We start from the raw sequence: 27,304 nt of genomic DNA, 5'->3' as shown, positions 1-27,304 counted from the left end.
GACACTTCTTTCCTCTGCTTTACCGAGGAGGGAATAGAAGCTCAAATACATTAAGAAGTTGGCTCAGAAGTTCCATATAAAAGATCTGGGATTTAGGCATAGCTTTTCTTTAAGTCTCGAAACATAGTTGTTTTTTTTCCTGTAAAAACTTTTCACCAACATGTTTTAAGAGATGAGAGTTGTTTTGCTCATTACTCACTTTCTAATTTATTTCTGCTGATTTTTATAAATATTTCTTTCAAAAACTTAAAGGTGGAAATCTGTCTTAGGCCGCCTACACCCAGACATTGGATTGTCAAATTGAAAAAGAAAAATCTAAAAAGAAATCAATGTCATTTCGTGCCTTTTAACCGGTAAATAGTTAAAATTATGTGTCTGTGCTCGAGTGTATAAAGTGTTAGCACCTACCTTAAAAATAAATTTTAGCTATGTGACCCTCTGATATGGATACTGTAAAAATGTGCTGATATGGCTTTGGGAGTTTTATACTATTTTTGCATATGGAAAAACCACATGCATCGTTAGGCACTGAGCTCAGGGTCCTGCTACAGCTCTGCGAGAACCTGAGCCTTCTCTCCTATTTTAAGCACCAAGTACTAGGGCAATCACTAGAGTAGCCTGGCTCCTAGTCGGCAGTTCATCAATATTTGTGAAATTAGGTGCAGTGTTTTCCTGACACTACCCTGATCTTTTTCTTCTTTCTGCTTACCCCCCTTCTCCCTGCAGGTGTTTTCCTGGAGTCCTGAGAGGCAGGTAATGGGCAGGACTGCCTCTGGCCCACACCATGAAGCCTGAACCTGCTTCGGCTCTGCCCTGGGCCCTGCCCTGCCTGAGCTCTCAGCTTTGGGCGGCCCCGCTCCCTGCAGCCCCCTGCTGCTAGGAGGTAAAACTTCAGGGCTGGTCCTTGGCCTGTTTCTGCCTTTCACCCGGCTCACCTCACCACCGCTCACACCTCCTCCATCACGGCAGCCCCAGCCCAGCCCTCTCCCCGGCCTCCCTGGCTGGGGCGTTTGGGGGTCCGCTGGGAGGAGTGCATTGCCAAAGCCTTCCACCCGCCGAGTACCTTCTCCTCCTCGAATCAAGGCCTCCGGATCCACATGGATAGCTGAGATCTTTTCTTGGAGAAGGACACTTGGCTCCTCACTCTAGTCTCCCACCTCCCCACCTGACTTTCCTCTTCTTCTGATGCCCTGCCCTCCCCCTCTGCTCTTTGTTGAATTTCCTGCTCGTGTGCCCATCTGGGGCTGTCTTGCTCACGGTCCTTCTTCCTTACCCTCTGGGTATTAGTGCGTGTGGGCCTCCGTCCTCTTGTGTGCTCTCTGTGCCCCCCACTGGCCCATCTCTTCTTCCTCTCTCCCTTCTGCTGCCAAGGAGAGGGGATCGTCCCCCAAGGGCTGTTCCCTGCCCGGAGGCTCCTCTGGGCTCCATCCTGGCAGCCACGATGAGCTTCACCGCAAACTCAGTTTTCTTCACCCTGAAGGTGAGTGTCCTGCTGGGGTCGCTGCTGGGCCTCTGCCTGGGCCTCGAGTTCATGGGCCTCCCCAACCAGTGGGCCCGCTACCTCCGCTGGGATGCCAGCACGCGCAGCGACCTGAGCTTCCAGTTCAAGACCAACGTGTCCACGGGGCTGCTCCTTTACCTGGACGACGGTGGCGTGTGTGACTTCCTCTGCCTTTCCCTGGTGGACGGCCGCGTGCAGCTCCGCTTCAGCATGGACTGTGCAGAGACCGCTGTGCTGTCCAACAAGCAGGTGAACGACAGCAGCTGGCACTTCCTGATGGTGAGCCGTGACCGCCTGCGCACGATGCTGGTACTGGACGGCGAGGGCCAGGCAGGCGAGCTGCAGCCTCAGCGGCCCTACATGGATGTGGTCAGTGACTTGTTCCTGGGCGGAGTCCCTGCTGACATTCGACCTTCTGCCCTGACCCTGGATGGAGTACAGGCCATGCCCAGCTTCAGAGGATTAATCCTGGATCTCAAGTATGGCAACTCAGAGCCCCGGCTTCTGGGGAGCCAGGGTGTCCGGTTGGACGCCGAGGGACCCTGCGGTGAGCGTCCCTGTGAAAATGGCGGGATCTGCTTTCTCCTGGATGGCCATCCCACCTGTGACTGTTCCACCACCGGCTATGGAGGCAAGCTCTGCTCGGAAGGTAAGACCTTCTTCCCTAGCCCTCTCTTGTTAGACACCCACCCACGAGGTTGAGTGAGGGCCAAGACCCTTGGTAGAAACCAACGCTGCTGTTGAAGGCCATCCTTAGTCACGTGTTAGATAACTGGGTCCCTTTCCTTCGAGGAGGGGTTGGAAATCCTCTGATTGCTCTCAATGGAAAACCCATCAGATCTCAGCAGGAAGAGGATCCCAGCTGCTCAATCACGGGCTCTTTACTCAAAGGGTTAGATGGAGTAGATTGCAGGATATGTGCCCAGCTCAGCTCCTTCCACTGGAGCACAGCTTAGCAGGGTCAGTGCAGAGCAAGAAATCCAATGGAAATGGGCAAAGTAGCTACCTCTGTCCTTCCTGATCCCTTGAGAGTTGGACCCTTGGGATGGGTGGGAAACTCCCCATCATCTTCTCCTTAACCCCCAGGTGGAAGAATGCCCGGGCAAAGGAGAATGAGGGCGGATGGATTGCAGGCCATGCTTGGCCCGCTATCATCCCAGCCCTTCCACTTGCTCCTCCTCTCACAGTCTTTGGGGGAAGTGTCTGGAGGGTAGATGAGGCCACTGGGGATGGGCCTACTCAAGACCTCGTTCTAGCAGGAGGCTTTTTCATATCACGTTCTTCTTTCCTGTCCTCCCTTCGCATCTCCGTGTACTGAGAATGGTACAGGAAAGCATGGAGACCAATGGGACCCTTGTCTAGCCAAGTACCTGAGGGAGCTGGCAATACTCAGCATAGCCTTGAGAGCCCCCCAAGTTCAACTACAGCCTCCCAGGGAGAGGGACTCCTACCCAAAGACTTAGACTGCCCTCACCTCATTCAATGAATTCTGACTGTTTGGGATTACCTATGGGAGGAAGTGGTCCAGACTTTACTTTGACAGACACTTAAAAATCCAGATTCCTGGACTCTGGGGCTCACTGAAGGCCCAGCTTTGAGCAGGAGGGAGCATTGAAGTGACAAAGAGCACGAGAACTGACCACATGGGTATGTGTGCTGGGGGTTGGAATGAGGAAGAGGTAAAGTTCAATTTTCTCCTCTTCTTTTGGAGCTAAGCCCTGGATTTCTCTAGAAATGTATTGCCATCCCACGCTGGTCTCTCCATGGAGGTGGTGGGATGGTGTAGGGCGGAACAGTGGTTCTCAACCTTGGCGACACATATTAAGGTCACTTAAGAGAGTTGAAAACTCTCAGGCCACCCTATGGACTGGTTCAATCAGAATTTGGTGCAGGGTGGGGGGTGGGGGTGAGATCCAAGCATTTGTATATTTTTAAACTCCCCAGGTGATTCTAGAGTGCAGCCAAGACTGAGAAGCAGTAGGACAAGGGAGGTCATGTGGGTGGGGCCAGATGAGTGTCTCAGCACTGATCCAGGGTTTCTTCCTTCTGGTGAAGCCCCTATCTTGTGGTTTGTAATAAAAAATATTGTCTGCAGAGGTTCCTGAAACCATCCCACAACAGCCCACCAAGCCTAAAGAGGGTGTAACGGATATGAACTTTAGCCACAATTGTTAAAAAAATTTTTTTTTAAATCAAAGTGAATTTTATTTTCCAGATGGCACATGCTGGAGACTAGGACACCTTGAGGGGTCTCGTTGGAAGCCCCATTGTAGGTCACGTAGGGGCGACTGGAAAAGCCTCCCCAGGTCTCTGTGGCTGCTTTCCCCGGCTGGGCTGCCCTGGGCATCACGTCTCCCTTCCTGTGGGTGGGCTGCAGGAGAGGGAGATTCAAGACATGCATGCCTCCTTTTTTTGGCTTCTTTTATCCCGCATGGGGCCCATTGGAAAAGCAGTTGGGGAAGAGCAGCCGAGGCAACCCCAACCCACAAAGCCACTTTGGGAATGTGGTTATTGAAGCACTTCTTATAAGCAGGTGCCTTCTGGAGCTGACTGCTGTTCCAAAGCTTCTTGGCTTTGGAGAAAGTTCTTCCTGAAGACGCTGACATGATCACTTGTTTTTCTCATTCGCCCAAAGGATATGTTCTGTTCTCAGAACTTGCATTGAAAGCTGGCATTCTTCCTTTCTAGGGACTAGGGTGTTTGCAAGTGTGTTGTTAACTTGCTGATTACCCTTGATTGCATTTTTTGTGTTTAAAAAGAACTCATTTCCTCTGGGCAGGTCTGGATCAGCACTTTTCTGCTGGAAGAATCTCTATGCTGTATACGTGTACGATTTGTCTTCTCTCTCTTGGTGTGTGTGTGTCTGTGTGTCTGTGTGTGTCTATGTGTGAGTCAGGTCTCCAGAGGCATTTTTTTAGAGCAGAGTATAGGCAGTCAATTTTTTAATAGCTAAATACAACATGGATATTTTAATAATAGTTCTTTCTGCAGGGTTCAGATCGTCTAGTGGCTGTGGATTGATACCCCTATCTGAAGAAGGCAAACCCACGGCGCAGCTCATTTATTCTCCCGATACATAAATAGAGTAAATGAACTCTGTAGTAACAGTAACACTTGGTTGGCTCGGAACAGAGTGGTGCAAAGGTTGAGGTGAGGGCGGCTGCTGGGAGAGGCATCAGAATTTACTGTTGATAACTTGGAGCCTGTTGATCCTGGTAATTGTCATCGTGTCTAATCAATCACACACACACACACAAAGCACCACAGGCTTTTAGAAAAGATCTGTCTTTCCACACGTAGTTAATTCCTAGATAGTCAGCAGGGGTGGGGTGGGCGGGGAAGATACTCCCCTATAAAATATTAAGGGGGAAAAAATGACAGGAGCTGCTAGGTGTCAAGTAGATCTTGCACAAAACAAGATAAATTGCCCAAATAAATGCCTCCCATTTTCCTCAAGATGTGGGCAGGTGGGTAGTGAGGATGCCTCCATCCCCCACCCTGCCCCCTTTCAGCGGCGAGTGGCAGGGACCCGAAACCAGGGCACTTATTCCAGAGGTGGGTCCCGTGGTTGTCCCAGTTTGTAACAATGGCCTTGACGTGATCGTGGCAGGGGGCTTGTACCCAGGACGGAAGGTCCGTTTGTACTTCACACTCTAGCAGCTCAGGAGCAGGAAGAGCCGGGAGGGCCCCTGCAGCTTTAGATGGATGTGGTCGGGCCTGTTGGAGGCGCTCTCTGCGGTCCATTAGCTGCTAGCACGCCTGCGGCACTGATGTTTGCTCGGCCAGTCTGGCTTTCCATGCCTCGATGGCTCCAAAATGTCTCCATGCTGCACCCTGTGAGGAACGCACAGATGGGCCCATCTCCTTTATGTGCTTTGGGCTGTTTTGACCCCGCAGTGGGTATTTCTTTACGAAGACCAGAAGATACCGGAGATAGCTGCTGTGAGCAAGCTGGGCCCGGAGGGTCAGAGGTCGTGGACTCAGTGTCTTCTTTCACGTGGTGAATTGTTACTCGCTCTGGCTCCAGGCTGAACTCCATGAAGTCTGCTTCAGAAAACTTCATTGCAAGCCTCCCAGCCTAAGTAATGGTCACATTGAACGTGATGGAGAAGAGGTCCCAGAGTTTTACTTCTAGGTGTTATGTTTATTTATTTTTTATTTTTTTAAAGATTTTATTTATTTATTCGACAGACAAAGATCACAAGTAGGCAGAGAGGCAGGCAGAGAGAGAGGAGGAGGAAGCAGGCTCCCTGACAAGCAGAGAGCCCGATGCGGGGCTCGATCCTAGGACCCTGAGATCATGACCTGAGCTGAAGGCAGAGGCTTTAACCCACTGAGCCACCCAGGCCCCCAAGGCTGATATTTAATCTTGCCTTTTTAGGAAGGGTCTTGGAGGACTGAAGAAGTGCAGATAGTTCAAAATGATTTTTAAAATTTTGCATATCTGTTCTGGAAGATAGTCCGGCTACGGCACGGCGTATGCACTGGTTTTGGTCTAGCCCAGACTGTCCCATCACAGGTAGCCTGGAATCTCACTGGGCAATGAAGTGTTATCCTGAGCTCCCCCTAGAGAGCTATCCCCTCAGGGGTCATTGAGAGTTTATTATTACCTTGAAATGAGTTTAAAATTGATTGCTTATTTTTAAACCATTCTTAGTTATGAATGTGCATGTATTGAATTTCTTAACAATCTTACGGTCATGAAGAATTGATTCGCTCCCAAGGTGTGTATATTTCAGTACTGAAGAGCTCATTTACTGTGACGTCAGTCTGTTACCTGTGGGGTAGGGCCAGGGAAAGATGGAGAAGGCGTCACTTGTTGATTTCTCCCTCCAGGTCTCATGATGTGGGCCTGCCTATGTCACATACCACTTGTGTCCGCATTTTTAGGTTCATTTGGTGAAGAGGCATGAGGTCTTATTCAGTTAGGGAAAAAAAAAATCATTGTGCTCTCTTTCTGCTGCCTTGGGCAGGTGCCCAGACCAGAAGCTGCTTTCTTGAGTCTTAGCTTTTAAGTTTTCAGGGGTTTCGACTCCCACAGTGAGGTGTAGGGGTGGGTGTCGGCAGTAGGGGTCTAAGCCTTACCACAAGCACACTGCTGAGTGGTACCCAAGGGCCTCCCCTTCCCATCCCTGACATCTGACCCAGGTTGGTTGGTTGGATGGCTCAACACCACCGGGGGTGGCCTTGGTAAGCCTTCCTGGAGGCGAATTTCAGTTACTTTCCTTTTTATTGAGAATTTTGTGACTCTTTCCCCATTTATCAAAACCAGAACTGGGGTGGAATGGTAGACCAAGAGACTGCTTGCCCCTGAGCATTTACCACGGGCCAAAGACAAATGTTATAGTTAAGGCGGCAGGGATGGGTCCAGCTGATCCTTCGCTTTGGGCATTTGTGTAAAAACACAAACATCTCTCCTCCCCTCCCCAGTGCACTTCCTGCTGGGATTGTAACAGGGCATTGTTGTTCCCAACCTGTGCTGACCTGGCCTGGCCTGGGGCTGGGGGCCCGCAGGGGATCCGTGAGAGTCGTCTGAGAGTAAAGACTGTCTCCTTGCCAAATCCTTCTCCCTGATGTGGAGACGCACACAAGGGAGGCCTTACAACATGCACAAAGGAGAACTGTGGCTTCTGAGACCTGATCCCCACCCAGCATTCAGGCTTTAGGTGGGACTAGCCCAGCCAGCCAGCAGGGGCTGTCGCTAAACGGAGCCTGAATAGGGGTCTGATTGCTCCTTTTTCCTCCTCTTCTCCTGATTACCAAGTGAGATTTCCTGGGTATGCTGTATGCTAAATGGCAGAGCAGCCGCCCGCCACTTGCACCAATTATCCCTCTTTTAACTGCCGAGGGAAGAGCAATTTTTTTATACCCCCCCACCCAGCATCTCTGCCTTTAAAGAAATAAGACCCTTTTTCCTTGTTCCCCCTTCAGTGGGGGTGAGAACAGCCTTTTTTCTCCCTGCACAGTCCGCACACCAGCTGCAGGCCCAAAGGGGGTGGACACTGGTTAATGCTTCGTCCAAATTCAGCAAGGTTGAGGGTCATATAGGCATTTTGCCAAGAGCCTTGGAGTGGCACGTGAGCTTGCATTTGCATTTGGTAATGAGACACCCCAGGCCCAACACTGGGGGCTAATTATCTTCACAGCCCCTATCTCCCTTTGCAGGCCGCCTGGGAAAGATGGTTTCCAGTTCCTAGGGCAGCTGCCCATTAGCTGGGTGCTCTGTCCCCTTCAGAGGACAGAAGAGATGGGGTAGGGGCTGTGCTTGGAGCACAGGACTAGCAACGCCCTCCCCGATGATTCCGGTTGTCCTGCAGTGTGTGTCCTGTGCGACAGGCCCGGAGGTGGACCTGGAGTGAGAGGCTTTGGGGCAGGGCTGTGAGGGTCAGGTACCCTTCCTTGGGTAAAAATAATGATGATGTTAGTATTACTATTACTGAGTCCCACCCTGTGCCTGACAGCCTAGGGGCTTTATATGCATTGTCTGATCTAATCCCCGTGGCACGCCTCTGTGGGTGAGATCATTCACTAGTGCCATTGTACAGGCGAGGAAAATGAGGAGTAGAGAAACCTGGAACCTGAACAAGGTTTCGTGTAGGTGTTAAGGGCATGGCTTCTGGAGTGAAAAAGACGGACTTAAATCTGGGCTTGTCCACTGATAAGTGGTGTGTCTTTGGAGATGGTTTTGGAAGCTTCAGTATTCTCATCAATAGTCATAGTGATAATAATAATAATAATAATGATAATAAATGATGTCAGCTAGCATTCAAGGAGCACAAGTTCCATGTCCGTACTATACTGACTGCTTTGCAGAAATTAGCTCTTATAACCCTCACAACCACTCAACGCACTATTATTCTCACTTTGTAGATGAGGAGGCCGAGGGACAAGAGTTAAATAGTTCCTCCAAGGCCATACGATTAGTAACAGGCAAAGCTGGGATTTGTACCCCCTCAGCCTGGCTTTAAGCCTGCACATAACCACTGCACCATCCTGCCTTGTAGCAAAGCAGGGGTAAGAAACCCTACATCATCAGTGGTTGAGGACATGAAATGAGATGAAATGTATAGGGTCATTTACATCGTCTTAGAGGAAGAACCAAGTCCTGTTGGGCTCTTGGGCTCTTGTCGCCTGGTGCTTGGAAGAATGAACTGTGTGTGTCAATTTGGTTTCACAGAAGGTCTGATGCTTCTCTGGGAGTACCCCCACCTCTGCCATTTTCCTTCATCCCCGTTTGAGAAATGGCAGAGATAAACAGAGGGGAATCCAATTTTGTTGCCATTTGGCCCCTGCCAAAGAACACTGGGTCACTGATAACAGTTGTGCCTGTTGGACCGAGTTTGGACCTCTTTGCAAACTTGTGGTGTTCTGGCCCCCATAGCAACCCAATGAGGCAGGAGGGGAAGGCTTTGCCATCCCACTGAACAGGTGAGGAGACCCTGTCCGGAGGGGCCAGTGAACTTGGTGTGGGTATGAGGGCAAGCTCGGAGGCTGCCTGTTCGGCAGGTGTCTCTGGGACCTGCAAACCCAGATCCCCAACATGGCATTTTATTTCTGCTCCTAGGCTCCCTTCATTAACACAAATGGCCTGTGTCTCCATCGTGAAACGGAGCGTTGCCTCCCTGGATGCTGGTGATAAGCAAAATGTCAACCTCCTGGTGTAGGAGGTTATCAGCTTGGCTAGTCCCGGGAGCCTTGCTCCTCCCAGACAGACAGAAAGAGAGAATATGAAAAAATGAGAGAGAATGAAATGAATGTCTCTGAGTGGTCGATTCCCACCCTCAAGACGCTGGTTTGAAGTGAAGTGACTGGGGTTTGGACCCACGGGTCCCGAGGCATTTGGACACAGCTGCACAGCCCTGGAGCGTCGCCTGACCTCTTCAGATTTAACCTTTGGTTTCCCAGGAACCAGAATTGCCCAGCACCCAACCCAGTGTTGGCGGTAAAAGAGGGAGCTCCTGGATTACTCTGTCTTGCTCTGTTGCTGCCTTCTGAGTGTCTTCACACTAACAAAACCAAACTCTCTTTCTCTGTGTTTATTTTTCTCTTTTCCTTTTTGTGTGGGGGAGGGGAGATTATCACAGAGCCGGATTCAGCCCCAAACAAGACCTTTCCTATAACCTCACTTACGGGGTCCCTTCCAAGGTGCCATAACTCGTTTTGAATTTGTGATTTTTTTTTTTTCCCCTTAAGGAATCCCCATTATCATAAGCTTCCAACCCCACTGCTGTGGATCCGTCTCTGTTAAAACTTGTTGCTGTCCCGTGACAGCAATGTTGCTCTGGGTGTACATGGAGTTCTCAGTGACCAAGGACCCTTCATCACAGACATGGTTTCCTTTATTTCACAAGCAGCAGGGCAGGAAGAGCCACAGAGAGGGAGTGTGGAGGATGAAGGGCTTCTAGGAATATTGTCTGGGAAGGCAGGGGGAGATATCTGGGGTATCCAGTGGGGAGAGTGAGGACATGCTTAGAAATGTTTGCAGATGATGCAGAGGAACATGGTGGTGTGTACGAAGAGGGGGCGCCCCCATCCCCCTCTGGAGCATTTCCCAGCTGAAGTTGGGACGTTTGGTTCTCTGTGGCTCACTGGGGGGCTGTGTTACAGGTGACCGGCTGTGGCTGACAGAGGAGAGGGACAAAGTGCGGCTCTGCAGGCCTGTCTCCGTGATCTATTTGGGAACTGACAGTGCCTGTGGGTTGTCATTACTGCTGTTGTTCTCCAGAAATTGATGTCTTTGGGTGACCTATTTAAAAGCAATACGGGGCCCCCTTTAAATGTGTCATCATTTATATCTGCTCTCAGACCTCCACTGCTGTCTACAGTGTCCCTAAATAATGTATTTTCCAGTTGAAAAAAAAATTTTTTTTTAAACTCAGGAAGCAGTACTAGCAAGCTTTCCAAGATAAATTGATCTCACACTCATCCAGCCGAACCCCCCAGCTCTGCTCTGTGATAGAACTTACTGTGCACGTGGTCCTAGAAACTATGAACGTGTCCGCTGTTTGGGGGGGAAATGCTGTACTGGCCGAGGGTACACAAGAGATTACAGAGGATAGAGACGAACGAAAGACAGAGACCTGAGCTGTAGGCCATGGGACACTCCTGGCTTAGGCGTACCATAAATTGCATGTAGGACACTTTTGGTTTTATTGAGGGTTTCATTGAAGTGTTTTTGTAACTTAGGTGACCCTGAGGAATTTTCCTTCAAGTTTCTTGTGAGACTCTATGCATCTGATCAGCTCCTGACAATTTTGCCTCTTGTCTGCTGGTCTAGTTCTCCTGAGGTAGTTCTGTTAGCAAAGATCTTAGAAGAGAGTCTGAGTAGTCCCATGGTTGTCAGCAACACTAGGGCTGGCATCTTTGCTCTCTCAAGCAGTGGGTTCCAGGCAATTCCATAACCTGTCCTCTGGGTATTATTGGGAATGTGTTGTCTGCAGCCCCTGGAGAATAGACAAAGTGCAGTGAGAGAGTATAGAGCTTCTTTAGTTAATAAGTTGCTTTAAATATAAAATAAAATAAATAATATCCTTCTTGTGAGAAGGGACCAGCCAGGCTGACATCACAGGTCTGCAATCCAAACGGTGGGAACAGGGCTGGCAAGGCTGGGAGCGCGCCAGACTCTCCTGGTTTCTTCCTTCCTCCTCATTCCCTCAGGCTTCTTTCCTTTCCAGAAGGGGGTCCCATGTCTGCATGGTTATCCTTGGACAGCTAAAGGAATGGGGAAGGGTGGGTTGAAAGGATGTTAAGCCTCTCGTCCATGGGATTCCTAAAAGATGAATCATCACCTCATACACTACCTGCGTCTAGGTCAGGAAAGCCAAGGGCAGAGTTCAGGCTTAGATGTGCTGTGAGGCCCTTCTCACTTTCAAGGAGCCACACGGAAATTTGGGGGGACTCTGGTGCCAGGGAAGAAATATTCTGTGAGGGGTGAAGCCCAGATCCCATGACCCATGTAGAGGACAGTAAGACATTTACATCGCCTTCTAGTGATGGCTTGCCCTGTGTAAGGCACTGGAAACCAAGGTACATTGTTAAGAATCATGAGATGATAACTTCGGAGGGGACGTTAAGTGTCTTTGGGTCCAACTTCCCATTTCCCATCCTCTTCCCCACTGTGTAAGACATTCCTCCTCTTCCCCCAGAATTACCCTAGTCAGCTGCAGTGACGGATGGGGGCTGAGTGGTTTTCAGGGCAGCCTAACGTCTCTCTGATCACTGCAGAGGATCGGGCGCTAGCTTTTCCTACATGGGGCTGCACTCAGCTTCTAGCCACTTCCTCACTGGTCCCTGTTCTAATTAAAGCAGTCTGACCTTTGCAGTGGGCCATGTGGGTGAGGGGATGGATGGGCCATAACATTTCTGGATGATGCTTTGCAAGGATTAACTCTTGTGTCAAGGAAAATTCATGAGGGATTCTCTAATCGGCACTAGTGGTACACACACCACTGGGTTATTTCGAATTAACTGCTTGTGATTAATCTTGAATCATGTGGGAGAGGCTGATGTGCGAACAGGCTCTGAGGTAAGCGGGTGATTCATACTCCAGTCGTTTGTTCCTAGGGAGCTTGCACTCCGGAAGATTTGTGGTTGGCCCCGTCTCTGGCTCTATTGTCTGTGCCTCATTTCATCCCCCTAAGATGCCCCATCTTCCTCCCTACCCAGCTAGCTTGCAACATCTCTGTTTTTTCCAGGGATGCCCTCCCCCGGGACCCGCGGGAATCTCGAATAGCTTGACAATAAGATGGGAAGTTCTAGAATGCCATGGAGTAGCATAAAGTGGAACCGGGTTGGATTAGCTTAACAAGCGCATCCTGGCATTCAGGGTTGGACACCCCAACAGACATCAAGGTTTTGCTAAAAATTCTAACGGGATAGTTAAAAAAAAAAAAAAAAAGGGATACAGTCATGAGATGAAGCAGGATTGGAAGCAGGAAGCAAAAATGCTTCCATCCTGCCAGGTTGCCCTGGATATCCCATGCTTTGGGCCCTGTTGAGCAGAAGTGTCCTAGGGAGAGGGACTAGGAAGGGCTCCATGATGTTGCTCCCACATGGACATTGACTGGAAACCTGTCACACACACTCCCTCCTGCGCTGTAAAAGGGAAGAGGCTAGTCTTGATGTTCAGCGACCTCCTCATTGATAGTCAGTTTGCTGACAATGCAGCAAAGAAAGGAGAACTCATCTCCTGATTGGGTGGTTTAATATAGTTTACTTTTAATCTTAATTTTAATTTTAAATTTTTTTAAGATTTTATTTATTTATTTGACAGACAGAAATCACAAGTAGGCAGAGAGGCAGGGAGAGAGAGAGGAGGAAGCTGGCTTCCCGCTGAGCAGAGAGCCTGATGCAGGGTTTGATCCCAGGACCCTGGGATCATGACCCACTGAACCACCCAGGTGCCCCAATAGTTTACTTTTTAAGTAAACTATTAAGTTTACTATTAAGTAAACTATTAAGAGAGAGCCCATGGGGCTGGGGGGAGGGGCAGAGGGAGAGGGAGAAAGAAAATTTTTTTTAAGGATTTTATTTATTTATTTCACAGAGATCACAAGTAGGCAGAGAGGTAGGCAGAGAGAGAGGAAGAGAAGTAGGCTTCCCGCTGAGTAGAGAGCCCGATGTGGGGCTTGATCTCAGGACCCTGAGATCATGACCTGAGCCAAAGGCAGAGGTTTTAATCCACTGGGCCACCCAGCTGCCCCAGGGAGAGAGAATCTTAAGCAGGCTCCACGCCCAGCATGAGCCTCATGCAGGGTTCAATCTCAGGACCCTGAGATCATGACCTGAGCCAAAATTAAGAGCTGGAAGCTTAACTGACTGAACCACACAGGCACCCCTAAAATAGTTTCCTTTTTTTTTAAAGCAAGAGGGAGCATAAAATACTTTACCTTTAAGAGTAAAGCCCACACACATCATTCTGAGTCTAAGCTTGAGATGTACTCAGAGTCACAGGCGTCTACACCATGGTCTCATTGTCCACCCAGGCTCCATGGACCATGCACATGTGCGGGGAAGTGGGCACGACCATCTCACACAGTCATGTGAGAATTGTCATGTGGGCAGATGGTTGAGTTTTAGTGGCGGGAGAAACTTCGCAGTTTGCTCCTCCTGATGTTGCGTGTTCAGCCTCATATTAATGCAGATTGGGGCCGTTTTTCTCCCATGTAGAGCGTATAACCAGTGGCTATGTTTTAATGTGTCTCTTGGCTTCTTTTGGCTCTCACATCCTTGATGCAAGTTGCGGTAACTCAGCTGAGTTTCCCAATTCTTGTTGTAGGGGCGTATGCAAGGAGGTACTCTTGTTGAGAACTCTCAGACCTGAAACTAAGGGAATACCTTTTCCCTTTGTTAATTAATTACTGCACATACAGGCATGGGTGCTAACCTGCATGTCTCTGGTTTGTGACAAACAGCAGGCGCTCAATAGATGTTGCATGAATAAAACTCATGACGTGTCTGTGTGCATGTACTTTCATGTTTTGTATGTGCGCATGGGTGTCTGTGTTCATGTGCTCACTAACACCTGGTGATGGATGGACGAAGGTTCCCAGGAATGTGAATTTAGTAATAGAATGTGAATTTAATAATTTGACCAGCGCATCAGCTGTGACTTGGACTGAAGGGTCACGGGCCACCACTGGAAACGCCTTCTCTCTCTTAATATAAACAGTGACATGTTTACCGTGGGACAGTTTTCAGTGTGTCTGTGCCAAGCGCATATACATTCCACCTGGGCTGATCTTGTTGAAGACAGACTGGAAAGACTTCCTTGTTTGTTTACAAAGCAATAGTTTCCTGTAACAATTACAGGCAGCAGCCAGCCTGGGACCGTGTAAATGCTTGTGCAGTGGCTGTTTGAGGCAGACATGTGGTTGTCACTGGAGATGGAGAGGCCCCATTAGCTTATGTGGATTCCCTGGAGAAGACGAGGCTCACTGGGGACAGGATAATTGTCCTCAGATATCAGAAGAGCTGCCATGAAGAGGAGGGAGTGGATACTGAGTGGGAGGGTTGAGAGATCAGAGCTACAGAGAAAGAATCCTGATGCTTAGAGCTGTTGGACCATGCCTCCCCTCATCCCTGGAGGGGGTGCAGCGGGTGCTAGAGTGCTAGCTGTCAGTGTGTGCTGGTGTGTACGTACGTGCCTTCAAACCAAGGATGCCGTGCTTCTGGGGGTCTCAGTCTCCAGGACCACCCTTATGTTTGATCATGCTCCTCCTTTGCTTTTCAGGGGGTGGGGATAGGAAGATGACTCTCTAGATCACTGGCCTTGAACATGGGGCACATGAAAGACCATTATATGGGAAAGAAATAATGAAATGTATAGCTAACTTATTTGCAAATTATTTGTAAATAAATATACATCTTTTGGAAGAACACATTAAAATTATTTTTTCTAATAGGGAGTTTGATCAGAAAGGTTTGGAGGCTACTGATCAACACACAAGCTGTTGATCTCTCTTAGTTGAATATGTTCCTCTTGGCCTCCTGTTACAGTTCCTCAGCCCTTGGGGGCTTGCAGCTTTCAGGTGGAAGCTCGTGCTGGTGGCATGTGTATCAGGCTCTCCTCCTCTGTTCTTCAGTCCTGTGTGTGGTGGTCTTGGTTGACCTGGCCAGCAGGTCTGGGAGGGCCCCACGGGAAGATGCTCCGGTCATGCCTCCCTCCTTCGGAGGCCTCACTGTTTGGAATTACTAATATTATCCCAGAGCTTCTTTCACCATAAAACCATGGCATTTGCTGGGGCGATTTTGGATTGTGGAAGAGAACAAAGTCTTTGGGGTATCTTCAGGCATTTACAAAGGAGTTCTTGATGTATAATCATGTATTTCTTGGAATAGGTCATCTGTTTACTGGGATAAGTACATTTTTCTAACATCCATGGAGTATCTGTTCTATATTGACGAGGTCCCTGCCCACGTGGAGCTTGTGGTCCAGTTGGGGAGCCTGTCAAACCAAGAAGTGCAGCATACATTAGAGCAGGTAGGATGTGCCGAGAGTAGCTCAAAAGGGAGTGTCCCACCCTGTTTGGGGTAGGGGGACAATTCACACTTGGACTTGGGAGATTTATTTGGTAGACCAGCAGTGGCGGAGGGCATTTCAGGGCAGCCCTGTGAACCAGTAGTCTGCAGTTGTAAAGGTGGCTGGATTGAAGGATTGAGGCCAATGGGAAGATACTAAGGAGAGTTAGACTGGGTGAGTCTCAGTGCTTTGTGAGGATTTGGGACATTATTTCTTCCTGCAGTTGGGGGCCGTTGGAAGATTTTCAGTTGAGTAATAACAGATTTGAATTTTTGGGAGATGGCTGTAGAGGCAATTTGCATGATGGATTGGCTGGTGATTGAAAGGCTTAAAGCAGAGAGGCCTGGTGGAGGCTCCTGAGTGGTTTTGTTGACAGAGAGTCTGTACTGGAGGGATAGAGAGGGGAAAAGGGTCCACTGCAGAGATGTTAAGGAGAAGAAATTAATAATTTGCAAGGCAGTGACATTGAGTAGTGCTGGACTCGGGCTGCCTGGCTCTGCCACATACTATCTGTGCAAATTTGGACCAAGGACAATTTCTCCATCTGTGAAATGGGTGTAGTAATAGTGCCCACCATTTAGGATTGATATAAGGTTTAAATAGGATAGCACACATAGAATGCTTAGAACAATACTTGGCACATCGTAAGCTTTGAGTGAATATTAGCTGTTATTACTAATTAGTATCAATTACCTTTTAAGATTTTTTTATTTATTTGAGAGAGAGAGCAGAGCAAGCAAGAACACAAGTAGGGGGAGGGACAGAGGCAGAGGGAGAAGCAGGACCCCACTGAACAGGGAGCTTGATGCAGGGCTTGATCCCAGGACCTTGGGATCTTGACCTTAGTGGAAGGCAGACGCTTAATTATTCTTGAAGAGCATTATTCTTGAAGAGGGGAAGGAGGAACTTCAATGACATGCTATTCTGGTTGTAGATATAACTCGGGCAGGAAAGTCAGTGGGAGGAACAGATCTGGAGTGGAGGCAAGAAAGGGGTTTTAATCAGTTTTGGTTTGTCCACACTCCATGTTCTCTTTCAACTCTGTAAGATACTTGCAAGGAGATGTGCAGAGACAGGTGGGGGCAGTGGTGGTGCTGGAGGAAGAATGGGGTTGGGCACAGATGTCAGCATTATTGTAGGGGGTGAGGGAGGGCTTTGCACATGGATGAGGCTGTCTAGGCAGACAGTATAATTGAGAGGTGAAGAAGGTACAAAACCTTTGGGAAACTTAATATTAAGATAATAGGAAAAAAGGAATCTATGGCTTGATGCAAGTGGATGACCAGAGATGTAGAGGGAAACTAGGAGTAAAGGAAAGTTCCTCAAAATTCTTCACTCATCAGTAAATGACCTGGTTGACGTTGGGGCACCCATTTGAATGTAATAGAACAGCATCAAAAAATTGCATAGTTGAAAAAAAAATTGCATAGTTGAGTCTCAAAAACTATTTATATTGGCCTTTCTTCTACCCTCAATCTAGTGTGTTCTGTGCATTTGAGAAAATTTCTGCAAACAGAAAGTGAAGTCTCATATAGAGGTGATGAAACTGAGGGTTTTGGATGTTCTGATTATGATGGAGTTTCTGGCTCCCAGAACATCAGAATCCCACGGGAATCAAGGACTCAGAAATCTGAAAGAATCAAACCTAATGAAAAAGAAGTGACTTGCCCAAGATCAGTCAGTTGGCATTCTTATTTGTGCTTTGCATTTGAGACCATGTGAGTTACACATGAAATGCCTTGTCTACATTTTTCTTGGAGTTGGGCATCAAGCTCTAGAGGACACCAGCTATGGTGCTCAGTTTGAAGGCATGCACCTTCTCCTGGGATTGGCCAGAGATCCTCTAACTCAGGTCCCTGGAAGCCAAAAGAGCAAGATCCCCCCCACAAGGAGGGCTTCAGAAGCTCTTGGTTGGGCAGCCAGTGATGTAGATGCTGGTAATTAATTCACTTGTGGTTTCTCTACCTCTGCCAGGTGTTTGGAAAGGAAGCAAAATCATTTCTTAAGGAAATTGAGGCTCAGTTCTAGTTGCCTGCTTGTGGCCTTTCTCCTGTCTCTGACTCTCCGGGGTTGGGGGTGGGTGATGTGTCCATTCTCCGAATGCTTTCTGTGCCTCACAGTTTTCCAGGAATTTCAGGACACAGGAATTTTCACCCAGCTGTGTTGTGTGTTGCTGTTCAGCAATCTGAAGTTGCTTATCCAGCGTAAGTCAGAATGGGGAGCCTAGGGAGGAGGGAGAACGCCTTCGAACATTTTTCTAAGCAGAAGAAATTGAGGTGTTAGGGGCCCAGCTGGCGTGTGATGGGAACCAAGAAATGGAGCCCACGTGAGTGTGCATGCTCACATGAAATCTCTTATTGATGGTGTTATTCCAAAAGGGCTTCTTCTCACACCCTTCCACAATAATGAACACTTACTGAGGACCTACTGTGTGTCAGGGGAGCATGGGGGTAGAGCAGGGAACAAGACAGGCATGACTTCATGCTGCCTAATTCATTCAGCAAGCAATGATCAGGTGATGGGGGCTTTGAAAGGGGAAGCATAGAGTAATGGTGCTTTGTATATTCAGGGGTCTCTCTTCAAGCCTGGTGGAACAAAGGCTTGGTGAAGTTCAAGACATTCCAAGGAATCACAGGAGGCCTAAGGCTTTTTCGGGGGGCGGGGAAGGTGACTGCAGATATTAGGTGGTTGTAGTTGTTAAATGAGATAATCAAGGCAAAGCAAGAAGCAGGTTGATTATCACATAAAAAGATGCTCAATCAGTGAGAACCATTATGGCTCTTGATCCCTGCATCAGGCTCTGTGATGGTCATTGCTAGCCATTGTGTTAGGACTATCTATACACCAGGCCCTGTTCTAAGCACCTTACATCCCTGACCTCGTGTAATGCTCACAACAGTTCTCCAAGGAAGTGCTGTGGTATTCCCACTTCACAGATGGATATGCTGGGGTTCAGAGACATACACTTTATTTGCTCAAGCTCGCACTGCCAGTTGCTCTCCATTGGAAGCAGGCACTTTAGCTCCAGGGCACATGCTCTGCCATCATGCTACGTGGAGGTAGTTACACAGCCCCAAGTCCATGGCTGTCCGACATGAACTCCTGAAATGGAACAGGTGGTTAATTTAGCCTCCAGGAGCCTGCTTGTCTCTTCGTGGTCCATTCTTCCCCTTCCCCTCTACCACCGTTTGACTTTTTTAAGCCAACGTGTAGCCAAGGAGAGGTTTGTTCCCCCAGAGCCCATTCTCAAGGGGCACCTCTCAACAGTTTTTAGGATAAAATGCTAATGTCATGGTTATTATGACAACAAGGAAAAATAATAGAGGAGCACTATGGAAGTAAAAGTGTTACACACAAGAGACAACAAACCATGGCTCAGACCCTGCATTTCTCCAGTTCAGCCCATCCCCCAGACTCACTTTCTCCATAAAAGAACCTGCTATCCTGTCCCTCACCTCGAATCACTAACCACCTCCAGGCCTCCACCAGAAGAATTATTCACCCCACTGATTCCTACGCCTCCATCAGATTTCAGCTCACACCTCACTTCCTCCAGGAGGCCTTCCTGGACCCCAAACCCAGCCCACTCCATCGGGACCAAGTAGCCGGGACTCCTTGTAGCATCCGCCATAGCTTTACAAATGCAAGGTGACTTGCAACAGGCCACTCTGCCAGCAGGTGGCTGGGGCATTGGAGCCCAGGTAGTCTAACTCCCAGTCTGGCATCCATTCCCCTACATCATGCTGAGAAGGGGTAAGTGGCCTCAGAGAACTGGCTGCTGCCAAAGAACACGGGTTGCTGAGCACAGTGCGTGACGATCAAAACAGTGGCGGTGCCTGTCTTGGTGCGGCTTACAAGTTAGAGGAAAGCAGCTATAGAAAACTCAATCCAGCATATGCATCATTATAACTGTGATGAGTGCTGTAGACGGCAAGAGCAGGGTAGGGGGAGATCCCGTGAGGTAAAGGGTGTCCAGGGAGGCCCCTCTGAGGTGGTGATGGTAAAGATGAGAAGGAACAGGGAGGAAGCAGTGGAGGGGGACAACCTCTCTTCATTGTCACTTGACTGGCCCAAGGACAGGTGCAATTAGTCTAATATCACTGGCAGGATCTGGGTCTTTTATTTCTAAATATTTGTTTGGAATATGGTTGATGGGTAATGTGGATGGATGAAGGGAGGTTGGGAGGGAGAAAGGAAAGGAGGACAGGGGTGTGGAAAGGGAGAAACCTTCAGTGTGTTAGGATGAGGACACTGATCATGTCTGGTAAATGGGCGTATGCACAGACACCTCCATGTGGAGTTCAGAACCCTAGAGGTGAGGATTTGGTGGTTGAATCTCTGGCTAAAGGAAGCTCTGTGTGGAGAAGGTGGAGATGAAAGACTGCTAGGACAAGAAAGTCACGGAGCAGGACTGCTGTGTGGCTCAGTTGGTTAAGCGTCTGCCTTTGACTCAGGTCATGATCCCATGGTTATGGGATCGGGTTCTGCATTGGGCTCCTTGTTCAGCAGGGGGCCTGCTTCTCCCTCTGTGTGCTGCTCCCACTGTTTGTGCTTTCCCTCTCTCTCTCTGGCAAATTAAAAAACAAAACAAAACAAAAACAAACAAAAAAAAACTTTAAAAAAATAAAGAGAGAAAGGGAGTGTCATTAACTGCCAGCCCAATACACTTTTTCCCCAAATAGTCACATGGTGTGAGGGCAACCCAAGGCATTTCCAAACAGCTGCCTTTCCCCTTAGCACAGACTTTCTTGAGCCTGCCCTCCCAGCTGCTTCTGCCTGCTGGCTTGAGCCTGCCCAGCTGCTCTGTGTGTTTTCCTGGCAGGTGGCGGGGAGTTGGGGCTTGCGTTGGTCAACCCACACTCTTCAGTTATTGTTACCAGGGACTTTTTTATTCCAAGACATGTGAACAATTCTCAGTACTTGGAGGCGTACAATCTAACGCTGGGAATCCACTTAATCCTAAATGCCCTATGCTCCCTGGGTTTTAGACTAACGTTTATTGAACAGTTACTATGTTTGTGAGTAGCTTTATCTTTTGTCCTGATTTTACTGATAAGGTACTGGAGCAGAGACTTTCCCCATCCACCCTTTGTGACAGACACGCAGAGGGACTTGAATGAAGTTTTTCGGGAAAACAAGAGAAATAAACAAGCTTATTGTAAAGTCACATTTTTTAAACTTTGAGATTATGCCATTTTAATTCTTCATATTAAAATGGCTTTTTAAGAAAATGTCATACAGAAGGCATCTGGGTGGCTCAGTTGGTTCAGCATCCGACTCTTAATTTTTGGCTTGGGCCCTGATCTCAGGGTCATGGGGTTGAGTCCAGCTTTGGGTCCCATGCTCAGCAGGGGCTCTGCGTGAGATTCTCCCCCTCTGCCTCTGCCCCTCCCCACACTTGCACTCTCGCTTTCTCTAAATAAATAAATAAATAAAATCTAAAAAAAAAGGAAAGAAAAAATGTGATAATATAAAGCATCAGTTTGGGGTTTTCATTTTTTTCTTGACAAAATAGAAATAATCATCCTATGTTAGTTTCCAAAATTACCAAAATTGCTTGAAATATAGGAAAGTAAAATCTATTATCGCAATTATTATTACAGGCCATCGGTGGGTCCCCTGCTACTTTCCTCTTAGGAATAAAGTATTTGTTTAATTTTATTTGCTTTTTATTCCTATCTTTTATCGGAAGAAAAATTGCAACCTGAATGGACCTCTGAGATCATATAATTTAATTTTCTTCAGCGTTTATTAATATGTTTTGATTGCATAGTTTGACCTTGAGGCATTTCAACTCTATGTTGGTACAGTCGGGATCATACAAACACTGAACCATTTTTATCAAAGGAGCATTTTTTTTGGAGGCAAATGATGTGGGACTTGTATGATTCCTCAATCCATTTTTTTCTTCAGCATACTTAAACCACTTCTAATTTTTCCGACTCATTTTTATTTTACTGAATAGTGGTAACCAGATCACTTCTGCTCCATGTGTCTTCTACAATGCTGATCTGATTCATCGATCAGTTCTTTGTGTGTCTATCAAAGTTTGCCTATAAAGCTTCTGCCGTTGTGAACGTTCCTTTGTGGTCATCATTTCTACCACATCTCCTTTTCTCACATCAAATTTGCCAGTCTAAATTTTGTCAAGAATGTTTGATTCTTCCTTCAATTTTTTAGTCAATAACAAATTTTACCATGTGCATTTTTAGCGGCTGTCAGTTCCATTTTGCATTGATTTTTTTTTTTTTTTTCCTGACAGGTCTGATTTTTTTTATTCCAGGTCAATTTTTGAAGTTCAAAGACTCACATCTTCTTACAACTATAGTCAGCCTCTTTTCTGATGACTTTTTTTTTTTTTTTAAGTAGGTCTAAAACATACTTGAAGGGTCAAAAATACAGGGTCCAAATATCCTGTGTGGCAAGAAGAGACCAGTGAACCAGAAGGATTAAGAAATTCGCTCAAGGTCATACATCAAGTTCAAGGCAGAATTCTGATGGGTTATTTTAGCATATACCACTCCCCCAGTTCAGTGAAGGCAGGGTCTGCATGTAAGATTGGGACAAGCTTGGTGTCTTTCCTCCTCCTGCCCTCTTATTCTTTCTTCTGAGCCTAACAGACCTCCCGCCAACCCACCTCTCTGAGAAATGGCAGCTGGGGCCACGGTTTGAAGCTTCTTGGCTTCTCCCTGCCTCAGCCAGGCCTGCCTTAAGCTGTGTGGGCACTGGGCTGGCATGATTTACAAACAAGCAGGACCAAAAAGGAAAAATCCTCTCTTGTGGAGAATTAGGTCAGTGGCAGAGTTGGGGGAGGGGAGGGAACCCAGACCTGGTTCTGCCATCTTTCAGTGCACCCCACTTGCCTGAAGCAGTCAGAGCAGAGTCCTACGGTGCTGTTGGGAAGCGGACATTTGGGCTTGGGGGGGCGAGGAGTGGGGGCCAGTGCCCATGCCCGTGTTCTTGTGCCGATGTGTGTGAACATGAAAGCGGTCTGGTTTCTGGCCACTCGGGACTCCTCCCTCTCTTGCTGTGTTTGTGTGGATTACTCTAAGGGGGATATTAGTGTTGTCTAATAACGGCCTCAGATTTATCTGGGGATTTGTGTGATTAATTCCCAAGCAAAGTACGGCGGATAGATTAGAGCTCAGCCGGTGTGGTGGGTCTACACCCCCCATTCTCTGCCTCTTCTAATTGGTTTTGGGGGAGGCTCTCCTCTCCCTTCCCTTTTGTCCTGATTGTTGAATGCTCTAGCATTTAGGCCCTCACCGTAAGGTGGTGGAAACCATTTTTCACCGCTGCAAAGCATGAGTGAGTGTCTGGGAGACGGAATCTCTAAGTTCATGCTCTTGCTCCTTTTTAAAAAAGTTTTTATTTATTTGACAGAGACACACAGAGAGAGAGACTGAGCACAAGCAGTGGGAGCAGCAGAGGGAGAGGGAGAAAGAGGCTCCCTGCTGTGCAGGGAGACCCATGCGGGACTCAGTCCCAGGTCCGTGGGATCCTGACCTGAGCTGAAGGCAGAGCTTAACTGACTGAGCCACCCAGGTGTCTGCTCTTGTTCCTTTATGAAAGCTGCAGAGATGGGGCCACTTGCTTTTCCCTCCTGGTTGCCACTGTCTTCTTAGGGCCGGATTGTTCTCCCAGCTCCCGTCAGGGCAGTGGTGCTACAGTGGGATCAGCAGGGAGCGGTGGTGCGGATGACCTGGATTCTGGTTTTAGTGTCCGCGTTGTCCAGCCGTGGACATGTCAACGACCTGGTCTCAGCTCTGTGTCACTCCTCTGAGCCTCAAAGGATCCTGTGCCACTTTACTGCATGGATCACAATTACGATGAAATAGCTAATTATCCGGTTGTTTGTGGCCCATCTCCCCGAGCTAGACCTGAAGCGCCGAGAGCGCAAGCCCCAGCTCTGTCTTGCTCACCTGCCATCCCGCCAGTGCCTAGCCCAGTCCTTCAGACACGGGTACGTGCTTCAGATACATGTCAGCGGAATGAACCTGTAAAACAGATTCTGCTTGACCCTAGAAAATTCTTCCACTTCTAAAATTCTCTCCGTCTCTCCTATTCTGTTTTCTCTGAGAGATCACATCAATAGCCCCTTTTTAGTGTCCTTACCTCTTATTGAACTGGAGTACCACAGGAATTTAAGACTAGAAATGGTGATGAATAATAATAATTTAACTGAAAAGACACATTACGTGATATATAAAATATGAAATTCGTTCTAGGAACTCCCCTTCTGCTTGCTTGATCTCCGGGCTTCCTGACAGTGGAAGGCCACCCTGCCTGGCCTTCTGAGTTCCTTCGGCTGGGGCCTGCAGGATCTTGTTGAACCCTTTAGAATAGGACTGGTATGAATTAGTAGGTTACATGCATGGTTCTCAGATTCAAAAATGATTCTTTTAGGTGAGGGCAGATACTGTACTAATTTCACATGACAACACAACCTGCTTTTCCAGGGAAGAAGTCAACTTTGCTAGTTTCCTGAAAATGAAAGACAGGAGAGTGTTTAAGGGAAAGCGGAAGAGTTGATGGGGTTTAGTAGTGTGCCTCAGGGCCATTTGCTGTTTTCCTAAGGTTCCCAGGTCACGAGAAACTCCATTCTCACGTCAGGAACCCTTAGGAAAGCCTTTAGGTGAAAGTTTCCAGCTAAAGAGCCAATATGTGACCCTCTCCTGAAGCCCATGGCAGACACTGCTAATCAGTCATGACCCCCTTTTCTTTCCAAACCTGTATGCAGCCTCAGACTCTTTTTTTATCGTATTACTCCAAAAATGTCACCAAAGAAAATGGAACGAATGCGTGCTAGCATTAGGTATTTTGGATGCATTTGCCTGTTTTGATCCTCCTGACAAATGTGAAATTGATATAATAAAGCCCATTTTACAGATGAAGTTTAAGCAACTTTTACAAGGTCATAATAAGTAGCAGGGCTGGTATTAAAGCTCAAAGCTTACATGCCGCCATGCCTCCCAGGGAACCCCACTCTCAGGGGTGTCAGTATGACCGCTGGCCAGTTATGATGAAATGTTCTCACACTTAATTGTTGCTGTCCATCCTCTGGGGACCACTTCAGGGTTTCTCCAGTAAAAAACTTTGAAGCATTCTCTGTCAACCCTAAATCCTGTATTAGTGCTAAGGGCAATAACAGGCCCTATAGGGCCACCCTATCATGTTTATCTACTCTCTTGGATTATTAGATTTACTACTCACTGCATCCTGGGCAGCTGTTTTTGGAGTCTGCAGTGCCTAAGTCAGTGTCTGGCCTGTATGAGCGGTCAATAAATGTTTGCTCTTTTGAATTGAACCTGACACAGGGCTCGCTAGGGGAGCAGAAGGGGTGAAGATAAAGGCTTATGGCAAATGAAAGCCTTCCCAGCTGTTCTGAGAACCTCACAGCCAAACTTTTTGAAACTGTATTCCATGAGATGTTACTAGGTATTCTACAGAGGGAGAAGTGTCCGGTGTTCAAAAACTTTGTAAATCCGCATACTGTATCCTCTCTTGGACTTCGCCGCGTGTGTTACTGTGAGTTAGGCTTTCTGAAGTCTTGCCATAGAGAGACTTGTTTATTTTCGTTTAATTCACTTGTTTCTAAATCTATTACTCAACTACAGTTTTTTGCATTGTTGTTGGCAAGGAACTCCTATTCACATTTTGCTGGATGTTGTATGGATTTGCTGGATGTTGGTGGATTCTGTTCTGGATATGTTGCCTCAACTTATAATCCTTTCTCCAAAATACAGAGCCTGATGTCATGGGTATTCTAATATATTTAATGACCCTTCTTTTTTTTTAATTTGAGTATAATTAATATACACTGTTATATTAGTTTCAAGTGTCTAATATACTGATTCACAACTCTATACATTTCTCAGTACCTATCAGGGTAAGTGTACTCTTTTTTTTTTTTTTTTAAGATTTTTATTTATTTATTTATTTGACAGAGATCACAAGTAGGCAGAGAGGCAGGCGGGGTGGGGGGAGGCTCCCCGCTGAGCAGAGAGCCCAATGCGGGGCTCGATCCCAGGACTCTGGGATCATGAGCTGAGCCAAAGGCAGAGGCTTTAAGCCACTGAGCCACCCAGGTACCCCAGGGTAAGTGTATTCTTAATCCCCTTTACATATTTCACCCTTCCCCTGACATACCTCTCCTCCAGCAACCACCCTTTCTCTGTATTTAAGAGTGGTTTTTTGTGTCTTTGTTTTGTTTTTTAAATTCCTCATATGAGTGACTTATTTCATGTAGCATTATACAGTCGAAGTCTATCCATGTTGTCCCAAGTCTCATTCTCTTTGATGGCTGAGTAATATTCCATTGTATATCGACACCATACCTGCTTTATCTAATCATCTCTGGATGGACACTTCGGATTGCTTCTATTTTTGGCTATAGTAAATATTGCTGCAGTAAACATAGGAGTGCACATATCCTTTGGAAGTGTTGTTTTCATCTTCTTTGGGTATATACACAGTAGTGGAATTACTGGATTATGTGGTAATTCGGTTTTTCATTTTTTGAGGAACCTCCATACTGTTTTCCACAGGGACGACACCAGTTTGCATTTCCACCAACAGGGCACAAGCGTTCTTTTTTCTCCACATCATATCCTCACCAACATTGATTATTTCTTGTCTTTCTGATTCTAGCTGTCCTGACAGGTGTAAGGTGATATGTCATTGTGGTTTTGATTTGCATTTCCTTGATGAATCGTGATGCTGATCATCTTTTCAGGCGTCAGTTTGCCGTGTATCTGTATGTCTTCTTTGGAAAAACATCTGTTTAGGTCCTCTGTTTTTTTAATTGGATTATTTGGGTTTTTTGGCATTGAGTTGTATAGGTTCTTTATATATTTTGGATATTAACCCATTCTTGGGTATATCATTTGCAAATATCTTCTCCCATTTAATAATTTGTCTTTTTGGTTTTTTTTGTTTGTTTGTTTGGATGGTGTCCTTAGCTAACAACCATCAGTTCTTACCACTGGCATTGGCAAGCCCACACCAGTTTCTTGATATTTGCCCCCATTCCTCCAGGATCTAGATTTGGATGGTTGACCAGTGAGGGTAGAAATAATTGGGGACGGATGGATGGTGGTATGGGAAAGAAAGAGACTGAATTCAGAGAAATTTGGGTTTAAATCCTGGCTACTGTGTATGAATTAAGTGAACTCGGGCATATTAACTTCCCTGAGCCTTGGTTTCCTTGTCTGTTAAGTGAGGGTAGCAAGTGTATCTCTACTGGGATTAAAGTAGTCATACACACACACATGCACACACAATGCTGCCACAGGTGCTAGCCATATGGGAGGCCTCCATTAAACAGAGATTATAATGGACAGTGAATGCACTTGTCTTCTGGGTCATATTTTCAAGTTTCTTGTATAATATCATTGTGGATATGTGCCCTCTTTAATCTTTCTGATACCAGCTATGATCGTGAAAAGAGCTTCAGGGAGGGTAGTTAGCATGGGTGAGTTCCTGTACGGTGTATGGAATAGCCAGGACTTCTACTCAAGTCTTCCTGACTCCAGACCCTGCCCCTTAACCCCTGTGCTATAAGCAGGAGGCAGGGAAATCGAAGTTGTCTTCGCCTCAGCTGTTTTTCCATGAGGGTTGACGGATTTCTTTTCCCACCTCTCTTACCTACCAAGATGAGGGACAGCTTCTCACTTAGGTCAGTCTGTCTCCCGATTTCCTGGTGTTGTGTGGGATGAGGTGTGTACTACTCTTGGTGGATTGTGCTCTTCAGGGTAGGAAGATACCCATTTTCTTTACCTAGG

At 47.3% G+C, this 27,304-nt stretch overlaps 1 protein-coding gene across 26 annotated transcripts in view; it reads left to right on the top strand.

Moving 5' to 3' along the window:
- NRXN3 (neurexin 3) overlaps positions 1–27,304 on the top strand; it is a 1,600,055-nt gene that overhangs the window by 63,360 nt on the left and 1,509,391 nt on the right. For all 26 annotated transcript variants that reach the window (XM_046009334.1, XM_046009311.1, XM_046009316.1 and 23 more), the window contains exon 2: positions 727–2,150. In XM_046009334.1, coding sequence (XP_045865290.1) covers positions 1,442–2,150 — 709 coding nt within the window. In that variant the 5' untranslated portion in view covers positions 727–1,441. The remainder of the gene's footprint in view (positions 1–726; positions 2,151–27,304) is intronic.

Source organism: Meles meles, chromosome 6 (assembly GCF_922984935.1).
Source record: "Meles meles chromosome 6, mMelMel3.1 paternal haplotype, whole genome shotgun sequence".
In the NCBI taxonomy this organism is placed as follows: domain Eukaryota; kingdom Metazoa; phylum Chordata; class Mammalia; order Carnivora; family Mustelidae; genus Meles; species Meles meles.
This window is presented reverse-complemented; position numbering and strand designations above follow the sequence as displayed.